Genomic DNA, 13,121 nt, shown 5'->3' on the forward strand with positions numbered 1-13,121 from the left:
TCACAGAGGTTTTCCACCTGAAGGGAAGTTGTAAACACCCAAGACCGTCAAAGATCACAGATTGTACAGCTGCATAAATATATGGACAGTCCCGTCTCGTAATGGGTTCCTGCCCTACTTTGTGCATGGCTGAGGTCATATTTAGGGATCAGTTATACAGCCCTGAATAGTTACCATTTATGTATACACGGCTGTGGTCTATGCAGACCTGAATTTTAAAAAAATTGCTGTGGTTTTACGGAAATTTGAAAAGCAAAATTTAAAAAACACTCCTGTTGGAGAAGGGAAAACGAGAGAATGGGGTGTAAGGGAGGGTCCAAAGTGCCATTTCTTTCTAAATCTCTCCATTTGATTACCGACCTGTATTCCGTACTATGCTGGAACAAGTCACCCCGAGTTCCAGCTCTTTGGAGTCCCCTCTGTCACCCCCTTTCCAGTTTCATATTCCCCTTGTTCGTCCTCTTATCCGATCCTTTCCTGCTCTTGTGAGTATCCCTGCTTTCCCCCGTCCTCACACAGACAAAACATGTTTTTTTCTTTCCCAAATGGAATGAATTTCTACTTGTTCTTCTGCAGCTCCCTGCTCTAGCCTCTGTATAGTCGGCTCTTCTTGCAGAACAGGATTGCATGGCTTTGCTCAAGTTATAGCTACACACCTAAAGGCTCAGATTTGTGGTTTTTGCCGTTTGTCAGGTTAGATCTTTTTTTGATGGAAACATCTCTCTCCGTTGTGCTTAAATCCAAAAGATTTGTGCAGTGGTGTGACAACAATAGCCTAATTTTGAATGCTAAAAAAACAAAAGAAATAATTTTTGAACCCGGAGCAGTTGGTGATCACTCACAGGTTGTAATCCAAGGCGAACTTATCACTCAGGTTGATTCACATAAGTACTAAGGTGTACACATAGACAGTCACGTGTGCTGGACTACTCATGTTGAGAGTGTTCGCTCCAAAGTTCAGCAGCGCTTATATTTCCTGTGAAGACTGTTTGGGGTTCGACAGGAAGTAATGCTACTCTTTTACCGTGCTGTAATCGAGAGCATTATCAGATATGCTATTACAGTGTGGTTTGGTAATCTATCAGTTCATTTAAAATCGCAAATTACCCGCCGCATCCAGACAGCTTTGAAGGTCATGGGAGTGAAACAGCACCCCTCCCTGCAGACAATCTTTGAAAAATCCATCATCAAACAGGCAGGGAAAATTATATCAGATCCTTCCCACATCCTCAACTCTGAATATCAACTTCTTCCTTCTGGCAAACGTTTTAGGGTTCCCAAATGTAAGTCAAACAGATACAAACATTCCTTTGTTCCACTATCCATTAAAGCTGTCAACGCAAATGTCAAGGATAAACTCAATTGTGACTCATACAACCCATGTGCAGTAGTATAATGTGCAATGTTTTTCTTTTGCATTCTATTTAAATGTACAGGCGTGCTGGGTGTCCATAAAAAAAATTCCCTCAGGGGACAATAAAATCTTATCTTATCTTAAAAGGTTTCTACCTGAGTACATGGCATCCTTGGGGAACACTGTTGGTAAGGCCAATGTTATTTCTTATTCATTTTCAATCCCGTTTCATACCAGCAGTTTCAAATAATTGATTTCTCAACGAACTACTGCTACTTTTACCGAAGTATCCCCTATGCAGCTGTGATGTCTCCATTGAACCCATTTTTTTTTACAGTTTTTTCTTAATTTGTTTTTGAAAAGAAACGAAGGTTTAGATCAACAGAATTGTTTTTGGAAGCACCGTGCTGTCGTTTCATCCTTGTCATGACCTTGACCGGTTCAGAATTTCGCGTTTTAGCTCAATAGAGGTCTCTTCTTCCTAGCTGCTTGGAAGTTTTGCCTTTCAAGGTTTCAAGATTTGATTTCATTCTCTGTGGAAACTGTTCCCATTGACTAGAAATTCAGAATAACTGTTTTTTTTTATTGTTTTAGGAAGCGCAGTAAGTTTTTTTTTAAAAAAACTTTTCGTGGTTCCCTTTCAGTGAACGTTGGACGAGTAGTTCCTCACGGCTTATTAGTGTTCTTTCCCTCCTACCCTGTGATGGATAAGACCATCGAATACTGGAAGGTAAATGTGCATCTTGAAGTTTTTGTTTCCTAAGTGCTGCAGCTGTGTGTAGTGAAATAATTGCTCCTCGCTCTCCCAGGAGAATGGACACTGTGGCAGAATCGAAGATGTAAAGCCGATGTTTGTGGAGCCCCGGGGGAAAGGGACCTTCACTGAGGTTTGCACACGCAGTATACATTATTACTATTGGATTTTTAGTTATGTTCCATTTTATGGTATGCATCATTGTCTTCTATTATTATTAGATAACGTATATTATATATAGTGATATATATATATAACATATATACAAGAATGCAAAAGATCATAATGTATGTATTGTTATACATTAGTGTGTATTATATTATTTTATTAACGTTTTCTCTGGGTCTAGGTAATTGATGGCTACTACAGTAAAGTGATCGACCCTAAACTGAATGGAGCCAGTTTCTTTGCTGTGTGCCGAGGAAAGGTATGGTGCAACATTTGAGTCTAATACTTTCTTTGCTTTTCCTATATGTCGATTAAGGCTAATAGCTGGTGCTGGCAATCTCTCTTCCGCGATGCTGTCCTGCCTGGTTGAGAACGTGCAGGTGCGGTAGCTCCGAGTGTCGGATTAACAAGCGTGACTAACGCGACTTGATCACTCTTAATCACTCCTTTCAGGTTGCGAACTGCACAGCTGTGGTTTTCCTCCATGCAGTTTCACTTTGGTTTCTCTGGGAAGCATTGGTTCCAGTTTCAATTTGATAACAGTCTGCAAGTCACGTTCAGTCCTCCAGGTTTTGATTTGACTCGTTTTCACGACCGGTAGGAAATAAAGAGCCCCAGAAAGGCTAGTCTAGTCTCGTATGTAATCGGGCCAGCCTTCCACCCCTGCTTGACTGCTAGCTCGTCGATCTGAAGATCTCATCCAGCCCTATCTTGAGAGGAACCTGTAGTTCCACACTGGTGCACTAAATGGGAGGTTTCTTTTCACTTTTTTGATCTGAGTAGAAAACAAGTTTCTGCTAGCAGTAAAACTGACATCCTGGAGTGAGGCAGGCTAATTGATTGTTGTACTTTCAGTTGCATTTGCTTTTGGATTTTAATGTGCACCTTGTGTGTAGGGCGGACTTTAATCATTCTGCAGGTAACAAAGTACTGACGGTGTCCGAGTCTTTTACAGCATGTACCCCCTGTGTTGCGTGATAATGTGTTTTAAAGGGGACCTGCAGTCCCAATTTCTCAGTCCGGTTCTTAAATCTCGATAACGAAATAAATTTAGGGATGTCACCAAAAATGTACAAATTCCAAATTAAGCACCAAATCGTGAACTTTGTGAAAGTACCGTATGGTCTCTATTTTGGCACAGAACACTGGTCTCTGCATGAGTGAGCGCGCGTTTGCACAAATTGCTACAGATTGGCCGTTCCTGCTCACTAGTCACTGTAATGACTAAAATAATGTGATGCACGAGTGAATACATACAGGTTGTTCAGCTGACAGATCACTGCAGAAATGCTCCAACGTGATCTGCATGCAAAGTTAACAAGTAAGTAATGTCTCGAACTTGAGAGCAATATTTCTATTGGACGTATTCACAAGCCTGCTTATTTATAATATAATTATCACCAGATATTTTGTTGCTTCATTACTAATCACAGAACATGGTGCTGCGCGTATCTGAACATTTCGGCTATTTTGTGATGTACATTGGAGGTTTAACACTTTACTGTGTACATTTGACTTTCACTGTGCTTTGAAAGGCACTCATCAATGCCAATTCTCTCGAACCCCGAGATGTAATAATGATGCTGCAGCTCCCCTTTAAAGGGATGTGTTGGGGTCTCTGTTGTGGGAAATTCTTCATCAGAGGAGCAGGACACAGTCTTGTGCAGATTCAGTTTTATTGAGCTCAAAAAGGCCGACAACGCACGCTGGGTCTGCCCCCACAGAACAGACCAACTGCAAGGGTTTCCCAGCTCTTATATACAGTCAGAAGAAAGTTTGTTTCACAATCTGAGTGCTGTTCTTTGATATGTAACTACTTCTATCCTTTGATATGCAGCAGACATTGGTCTGGTTTATCCTGTTTGTGGGTGTTGTTCCTGTCTTTTACTATGTAGCGTTAAGCCACAGGGGCTGCTAAAGTAAGTCAGCTTTATGACATCTTAGTGTAACTTTTGTCTGAGGCTAAATTAACAGAGTCCATCAACACCTCTCACAATGTGCTTAAGTGGTGATACTGTGATGCTGGATAAGTGATCACTATATACACTATATACATATACATGTCCCACTTCATTCTCCATTTAGAGCGCTCTAGTGCGCGTCCAGTACGTCCCTGCACAAACGGCGACAGCATGCGCGGTAGGCACCCCCAGATCCACAGCGCTCTTTTGCTCAGGTCTCTCTGTTTGGCTCCCAGGCCAGCGAGGGGCTGGACTTCTCCGACTCGAACGGCAGAGGGGTCATCATCACCGGCCTGCCCTTCCCCCCTCGTATGGACCCGCGGGTCATCCTGAAGATGCAGTTTCTCGACGAGATGCGGAGGAAAGCGTCCGGTGGGGTGAAGGTAACGGGCGAGAGAGGCCGACTGATGCTAAACGGGGGTCCTGCGTGTTATTAAACCACGGCCTTGGAAAGAGACGTATAGCTGACGTGCACGTTTTTCGATTCTTCTCTAGAGAGTTCGCTGCCACCCTAGAGCTTTTCCACTCTGTCAGCTTAATTTTTAACACGTAGGTGCCGGATATCTGTTCTTTCAAACGGCGTTCTGCCGTTTAATTTTGATGAAACCTGACGAGAACTCCTCTTTTTTTGTCTTGGCTTTATTAATATACTTCTTCACATCAGCACATTCTAGAAATACTGACTCAGCTAGGGGTTTTTTTAGAGTTAGGTGCTGTCCTTTGAGAAGAAAGAACATGCTAATTGATTGGTAAATTAAAATGTTATTTTCAACAGGAAAGATGACTAAAAGGAAGCACAGTAAGACAATGATTAGATATAGAAGCTATTGCTGACATTTCCCTTTACCTGTGACAAGCTGCTTTGATCTATGGCAGCTGTATCACCCAGGCTGTAGGGCAAAATGGTGTCGTAAGGGATATTGTGACTTTGTGATGTAAAATTAAAAAAAAAAAAAAACAGGTCTAACAGGTTTATGCCCTCTGAACTACGAGGTAACTTCGCCATCTTAAAGTGGTAACCGTGTTGGCATTCTGTGAAAGAGACTCTCGTGAAGCCACAGCAGAGTGTTTTCCTAGGACACGAGTCAAAAACATGATCCTGCAAATAAAATGTAAATAACCTAGATTTGAGATAATAGGTCGCATCTATTTATCTACATATTCATTAGCCAAAAACAAAGGTGAAGACATTTTTATGCAGTGGAAACTTACTGATTTCAACCACTCAGTAATAATAATAATTATTTGTAGCAGCATAAAATAGCATTTTCCTGGCGCCTCTTGGTTTAGGATATTTTGTGCGAAATAAGGAGACAGCAGAGAAGGTCTCCTGAATGACTTGACCATTCCAGGCTCTTGCTCCGAGCGCAGGCTGAGCTATTTAATCACTGGTTCGTGAAGCCTGGGTCATGTCATTAGTTGGCTGCGACCCAGCCACTCCAATTACCTTTCGTATGAAGGAACTATTGGAAAAGAGCAGTGTCTGTTATGTGTTTGTCTTTCCCTCTGACTTAGCTCGCAATACAGGTTCAGTCGCTGTAAGCTTTGAATGGCATGCAGTCCTGTGCCAACACCTAGGCTGTGTAACCACCACAGAGGAATGACCTATAATTGATAAGTGGTTCAACAATGGATGGAGTTAAAATAACAACAATCAAGCCTGAAAAAGAGAACTAGGACCTGATGTTCTGCCGCTGTCCCTGTCCCTGTCCCTGCGTGTGTTTCTGGATCAGTACCTGTCGGGACAGGAGTGGTACCGGCAGCAGGCATCCCGGGCTGTCAACCAGGCCATCGGCAGAGTCATCAGGCACCGGGAGGATTATGGCGCCATTTTCCTGTGCGACCACAGGTGAGCAGCAACACCTTAGCTGTGTCGTCCTCCTTCTGTCCCACCTGACGGGACGTGGCTCTGAGTGTCTGCAGAAGTCGTTGCGATTTTCAAGCCCACACAGCGCGGTAGGCAGGCATCAAAACCATCTCACTAACACCTGTGACAGTGTTTTACAGTGATTTGTCTGATAGCATAGTGGGCACTGAAGTGCTCTAAGTGCTGATTCTTTCTTTTTAAGTTTTGGAAAAGGATGTTTTGACTTCTCAAATTGGCAGCCGCTACATTTACAGGCTACTGACATAATGGGTGGCCTTTGAAGAAGCAAAGAAAACAAGCTTTCATGTTTTGTTGTGCTTTTAGAATGCTGCTTTGTAAGCCGGGGGTGAAAAAGTATTTTCTTAATGATAAATTTAGAATCATTGTTTAGAAACGGGGGAGAACATTGCCTGTTATCTCTGTCTTTCTTATACAATTGTATTGTTGTTGGTTTTTTTGTACTTCTTGCTGTCTGAGAGCTAGCTAAATAGCATTTCGTTATACCATATACAGTACCTGTATATGAGTATAATGGCAATAAACTCATTTATTGTCTTTGGGGGGGGCTGTGGTGCCAAGAGATGAGCCCCAGCCAGCTAATCCCCACCCTGCTCTTGTCAGCACTTGGCCAATTGTGTGCCCAAGTATGGGGAATTCCAGTCACAGTCCGCTAGTAACATGACCCAGGCTCGAACCTGCGAGCATAGAAATCAACTTCCGTGTGGGCAAGCCCCTTTACTGGAGTGAGTCACTTGGGAGTGACTCACCAATGTGTTTGTTTGACAGCAAATACAATAATGGCAAAAGGGGTGGCATGGAGGCCTAGGGATTAGCGCTGCTGCGTCACTGCTCCTGGGTCCTGGGTTGCAGGATCCAGTAATCGGTGTCCCGGTAACCCGTCAGTGTGCAATGGACAGGCGTCCCGACTAACTTGAGGACAGTGTGCGGCGATCCTGGAGCTGTCTGATACAGGGTGGGTGGGTAACGACCTGGAAGAGTTGACGCCTGCCACCTTGTCCTTTCAGGTTTATGTCCGCCGATGCGCGGTCGCAGTTACCCTCGTGGGTCCGCCCCTACGTCCGAGTGTACGACAACTTCGGACACGTGATACGAGACGTGGCGCAGTTTTTCAGAGTGGCTCAGAAGATCGTGAGTAACTGAACCGGTGGAAAGTTTTAAACCGTAATGTAACAGAGATATGGGTGAGGTGGGATGGCATGGCCAGACAGGATGGTAGGTTAATTGTTCTGGAAGAATTGGCCCTGGTGTGTGTGTGTGTCTGTGTGTTACTTTGTGATGGACTGGCGTCCTGTCCACAGGGCAACCCCACATTGCTCCCATTTCTCATTTGAAAGTGGTTAGATGTCAGGCTACAGAATATTATACTTGGACCTACAGTGTGACATTTTTTTATTCCATTTATTTTACAGATTTCTGGTATCTTTTTACTTTCCTTAGAGATTCTCGACGTAAAGAGTGCACTTAGGGGTCAGAAGTCTAAAAGGAGAAAGTGTTATGTTTCCAACCTGCGGTTTTGAGTCAGGTGCAGTCTGCCCCCCCGATTACAAATACACCAGGGCTGTGGGTTCTGCTCCATTAGGAAATGAGTTCCTATGAAATCGCCTGAGCTTTAACTTCCTCACTAGGTGTTTTTCTATTGCATTTTAGATTTTTCTGCTGCCTTTTTTGGTGAAGAGTTGTCAGAGCATTGGTCAGCTAAGAGAGCCATCGGTCTGGATGCATATTATTTTTATAAAATAGAGAAGTAAACAAGCTTTCACTTCTCCAACTTTTTTTTTGGACCATCACGGATGGTCATGGCAGAGAGCGGAAATGAGAAAGTGTCTGGCAATTCAAAGAAGTTGGAAACAGATGGCCAACCCCTCATAAAATGTATTTTAAAAATTGAGGAAAAGGAATCATTTTGCTGAAGACATGCTTTTATGTCTGCAGTTTGAAGATATTCAGTCCCAGTAAATATCTTAAACTAAAACACAAGCAGGTCATTCATTTATAGCCACATGGAAATCCCCCCCCCAAAAAAAACCAAAGATGGTTACAGCATAATTATTGCCTTCTAAGCTGAAAAATCCATTCTCAAGTAAAGATACAAAGTACAAACAGTTATCGGATCCAAATAATTGTTTGTTATAATACATACATCAGGCTTTATAAGTATTAAGTCAATAAAATGAGAAATGCAGATGAATCCCAACTACACGACCGAGTGTTTATTAAGCCTCGTTCATCTGCATCACATTACAGGTCTCCAGCCTTGCAAGTCATTGATACCTCTATAGTGAAATGGTCAGGCCATCTTATAAAGTTGACTGTGGTACTGGTACACTTTTCATGCTAACTGAGGGAGATGTGCTATAACCAAGCCTCTTGGTGCAGGTTGAACAGATCAGTACAATACAGTAAATGCATTTACACATATTGGTAAACTCAAACGGTAATTATACTCTTTTTAATGATTATGTATTCTAATCTTTTTAATGAAAAGAATAAGTAAAAAAATGTATTATTCTGTAAGTATTTCTGCTATGGGCCGCACAGTGCTGTAGCACTGGGACAGGGGATTCAGTTCTGGAGCTGGGGTGCTCTCTGAGGTGTGGAGTTTGGATGTTGTACCATATAGTTTGTGTTTCCTCCCCCAGTCCAAAGACATACTGGGGGGTTAATGGGCTTCTGGGGAAATGGGCTCTAGGTGTGCTTGTGTGCGTGTCTCTGTGTCTGTCTGCCCTGCTATGTACTGACGTGCCACAGGGTGTACCCTGCTTTGTGCCCATCGCTTGCTGGGATAGGCTCAGGCTGCCCCCCAACTCCAAATGGGAAGAAGAGGCTGGAAAATGGATTAATGAAAGTATTTCCCAATTTTGTTTCTAGCAAGAGAGGCAGTAAGAATCCAAGGTTTTTATTTGTGCCTCTGAACAGTGGTCTGCTTGCTTTCATCACGGTCCCCTGTGTTCGGTGTGGACACGGTCGGAATTACTGACCTGCTTTGTTCTGACCGCCGCCGCGGTTGTAACATGGTTGCCCATTCTGGGTGAGACACCCGAGCAACTTTCCTGCGCTCTTGGAGCGTTTTATTCTGTAATGTCGTTCTGTAAGCAATGCCTTTATCATTGAAGGCTACAAAGAGGAAACGGTAATGCTAAAAGTGGTGGCCCACAAGAATTCACAAAGACCGTCTGTGGATTTCATGCTGCCCCAGTTTACCCTTTGCTGCGCGTTTCTCTGTAAAGAGTTGATTCCCTTCACAGTTCTCTCCAAGTCCTCGAGGAACTCTGCAGGAGTAGCTGTACGGAGGAAGACGCATGTCACTTCTCCTTTCAAGCTCTTTGTTTTTTTATATTTGGCTGCTTTGGTGAGCTGCCTGCTGTCTTGCGCTGCCTTGATCGATATGCCTTCGTCTTGCAAACCGTTGACGTCGCGCAGGAGAAGGTGAACACTTTTGTATAGGCAGGAATAAAAGATGAAAGGAGCTGCGATTTTCAGCTAAAGAGACGGGGGGGGGGGGGGGAGCTGACGTTAGCAAAGATAATCTGCACACAGGAGAACGGAAGATAAGATACGGTCAAAAGCAGACAAGGATGACGGAAAAGGATATGGAAACCTTAATTTGTAAAATGGGAACCAATCGGTCATCTTACTGATCCCACAAGAGACGCACAGGTTCGAGCCTGTCTCCTGATCGTCTGCTGTGTCCATATTTCTCAGGTGCCTCCTCCCAAAGGAAAGGCGTCCTTGTCCAAGTGTGCGGCAGTGTGTTCTTCGAGGGACACGTCCCGCAGCTGCGCGGCCTCTGCCTCACCCTTGTCAGCCCGGGGCCTCTCGGTGCAGAAAGCCAAGGCCTTAGAAGCACACGTCCCGAGTCTTAAAAAGAGACGGCTTGGTGAGTACTCCCACGAAACGGGCCTTTCCCCACAAGGGGGAGACGGCAGGTCAGCAAACGCGGCGGTGCAGGAAGTAAGGGGATGGCTTAGAAAGAACTGGAAACGCACGTGAGCTGTTGGTGGCGATTGTGATGAGGACAATCCCGCGTGTCAGCACGGCGCCAGTGGTTCTCAAGGTTTCGAGCAACAGCGCCGCAGTTGAGTTTCGGCTTGCTTGCTGTTTTTATTTGTGCCTCATGGGTCCTTCTGCCCCCTCAGATGATTCCGCGGCACAAGACGGGCTTTCGAGGCTGTGCATCGAGTACGAGAGCGAGATGGAGTCAGGGCGCAGGAAGCCAGCGAGCCTGTTAGACGCCCTAGATCATAATGAGAGGAAGAGAGGGGAGGAAGAGGAGCAGCTGGTGGGAGAGGAAAAGGTGAGGGGGATTAAAAGGATAGGCTGGAAATCGTTTTTTGTTGTTGTTGATGCTTCATGTCACTGAGCGCAGTGTTGATCGGGGGGGGAAGGCATTTGAAAAGGCTTCTGAAAACCCAGTCCTCAGGGGCTGCAGGCTGACGGATTTTGCCAGTCTAACATGGTGCCAAATTGCATGAAGGCGGTAACATTAGCTGGATGAAATCTCACCTGGACCTGTTTAACCACTGTGCACGGGTTGAAAGCAGCTGCCAACATAAGGAAACCTAAAAATAATCTTTTGAACTGTTGCCCTTTTATGAGTTCCTTTTCGCCACTGTAATTAGTCTGCTTGTTCTTCTCAATTCCAAAGCTGTTGCTGTGCCAGTCGGTGTTTTTCCAGAATGCCTATTGCCTGTTGTGCCGGTAACACTGAGCTTTAACGCTGAGTAACTGATGAGCTTTCCTGAGCATGAGTTAATATCAATAGAAAACTGCACTCTAACCAGAAGCAAAAACGAAACCTCACAGTGCACTCGGGTAATAAAACAATACTGAGTAAGATGTTACAGTGGAAGTTACAGGAAAAGTAATGCGAACACTTCCTTCTGTTTTGTAGTTGTCTTTCAGTTTTTTAAAAGTAACTGCTTCCCTGAGAACAGCACAAGAAATTTGAGTTTAACGAATTCTGATCAGAGTGACTCACCAGGTGAGCTTGAAGATTTTATATTTCAGATGAACCGTGCTCTTTCTCAGATCAAGAATGGTCATTCCAAGCACACTTATCTGTTCTAGGTCCATCTAGCTGTACTGAGCATTGTGTGCGTATTGTTTTCTTCATTATCTCAAAATATATAATATATATTTATATAAATATATATAGTATATAAACATTATATACAAAAATATAAAATGAAATATGAATAAATATTGAAATGTATATCTTTAAAAAATAGTAGTGTTTATGCAAAATATTGAAATAGGGAACCATGCTGGCAGTCCCTGTTGACTGCTGTGTCCCCCCTGAGGAAACTTAGAAACAGGAACTGTTTTATTATTTACCATACCTGCCTGTGGTGATGGTGTAAAGCCACTTTTTGGAGTGAAAATTAGACACGTTCTAACTGTCAATGAGAGGAAAAGGTCGTAACTGATTGGCTCTCTGGGTAATAGGTAGCCTGTGGTGTAAAAAAACGGTGTATGTCAGTAGCAAGGAGGATAAGAACTAGAGGTCTGCATCTAGGCTCCTGTGCAGCTCTGAATACATGTAGAGAGAATCTGGATAGCACAGGAGCCGTCTTTTGGCCCCTGTGATTTACCACCAGCTCACAGGCTTGCGGCCTTGTTTGGATTATTGAAAGAAAGATCTAGAGTGATTTACAGCTCAGTCATTGGGGAAGAATATTCCCACGTTTAGTTTAGAAGGTTTCAATGTCTCATCAGGGAAGATGATGAGTACTGATTAGAGTATAGTAGGAAGACTGGGTGTAAAGTTTTAAGCCACTTTCAGCTTTCAGCGCACACAGGTGTACAGGTTTCCCTGTAAGCTTCTGGAAGGCAAAGAGTGCACAAGATCTAAACACAGGAGAGCAAGAAGTGAGACATTACAGCTGACACAAGCAGGACCTATTTCACTTGCTTGACGCCTGCTACTACCACAGCTTTTTAAATGAGTCAGTCTGTTATTACATGTCCAGGTAGAAAGTCAGCAGTGCTGCTTTAGGTTAAAACGGACCAGCAGTGCTATTTTTATATTTCGGGGTTAGAAAGAATCAGTATCGATGAGTGCACTTCACACCACAACCAAAGTAACTAGTAGAACCTCCAATTTACATCACAAAATAAACTAAATTTCCAGGTATGTGCAGAAACATATTTTGCGATTCAGGACGAGGCAACAAAACATCTGGTGACGTGTGCAGCCTTATGACCGTGTAAGCAAGCAGGCTTGTGAGCACAACTTTTTTAATCCAATAATCCAATTGCTCTCGACCTCAAGACAGTTTTGCAGACAAATGCTACTTTCTTGTTAATTTTGCATGCAAATCACGTTGGAACTTTTCAGCAGTGAAATGTCTGCTGCACAACCTGTATTCACTCATACATCGCATTACAGTAGTCATCACAGAGACTAGTGAGCGGGAAGGGCCGAATCACGTCACAGTTCGCGGGAATTCAAAAGCGAGTTTGCGACAACATGGCAATTCACAGTGCTTTCACAACGTTCACAAGTTGGTGCTTAATTAGAAATGTGTACATTTTTTTTCTTGAACGTCAGTTAATTTATTTTGTTACAGGGATTTAATAACCAGTCTGAGAGATTGGGACTGTAGTTCCCATTTAAATCCTGCCAGCATGCATGTCTGGAGTTCTGGGAAATGCTGGTGTGGTTGAGAACTGTAATTTTCTTGTGATTAACAGTTTATTACTTTTAAAAAAAAAGAAAGAGAAAACATTAAAACAGTACCCACTAGGAACTATATATATATAAGAGGCGTATACACAAACATAGTAATTAAATTTACTGTTAAATATTAACTATTATTAGGCTACCCTCTAATGTGCACAACTTCACACCACTCAGTGTGGCAGCTGATTACTCATGATTAACTATGTCCCTTCTCGTAACTGGCCAGAAACGTAATGTGACCACAACGGGTACAATCCAGAGTTCAAGCATAATTTTCTTTGCGGCTTTGAAACCTGCCAGTACAGTTATCCATT

General features: G+C 43.4%; 1 protein-coding gene across 1 annotated transcript in view; it reads left to right on the forward strand.

Annotated features, from left to right (window-relative positions):
- The window catches only part of rtel1 (regulator of telomere elongation helicase 1), a 71,649-nt gene that overhangs the window by 36,090 nt on the left and 22,438 nt on the right, over positions 1-13,121 (forward strand). Inside the window, exons 19-27 of the mRNA XM_088937311.1 lie at positions 1,502-1,542; positions 1,999-2,084; positions 2,164-2,241; positions 2,458-2,535; positions 4,474-4,620; positions 5,971-6,086; positions 7,130-7,253; positions 9,828-10,002; positions 10,262-10,419. Of these exons, the coding sequence (XP_088793437.1) occupies positions 1,502-1,542; positions 1,999-2,084; positions 2,164-2,241; positions 2,458-2,535; positions 4,474-4,620; positions 5,971-6,086; positions 7,130-7,253; positions 9,828-10,002; positions 10,262-10,419 (1,003 nt within the window). The remainder of the gene's footprint in view (positions 1-1,501; positions 1,543-1,998; positions 2,085-2,163; positions 2,242-2,457; positions 2,536-4,473; positions 4,621-5,970; positions 6,087-7,129; positions 7,254-9,827; positions 10,003-10,261; positions 10,420-13,121) is intronic.

The sequence above is a fragment of the Atractosteus spatula genome, chromosome 19 (genome assembly GCF_055471065.1).
Source record: "Atractosteus spatula isolate fAtrSpa1 chromosome 19, fAtrSpa1.hap1, whole genome shotgun sequence".
NCBI classification, from domain to species: Eukaryota; Metazoa; Chordata; class Actinopteri; order Semionotiformes; family Lepisosteidae; genus Atractosteus; species Atractosteus spatula.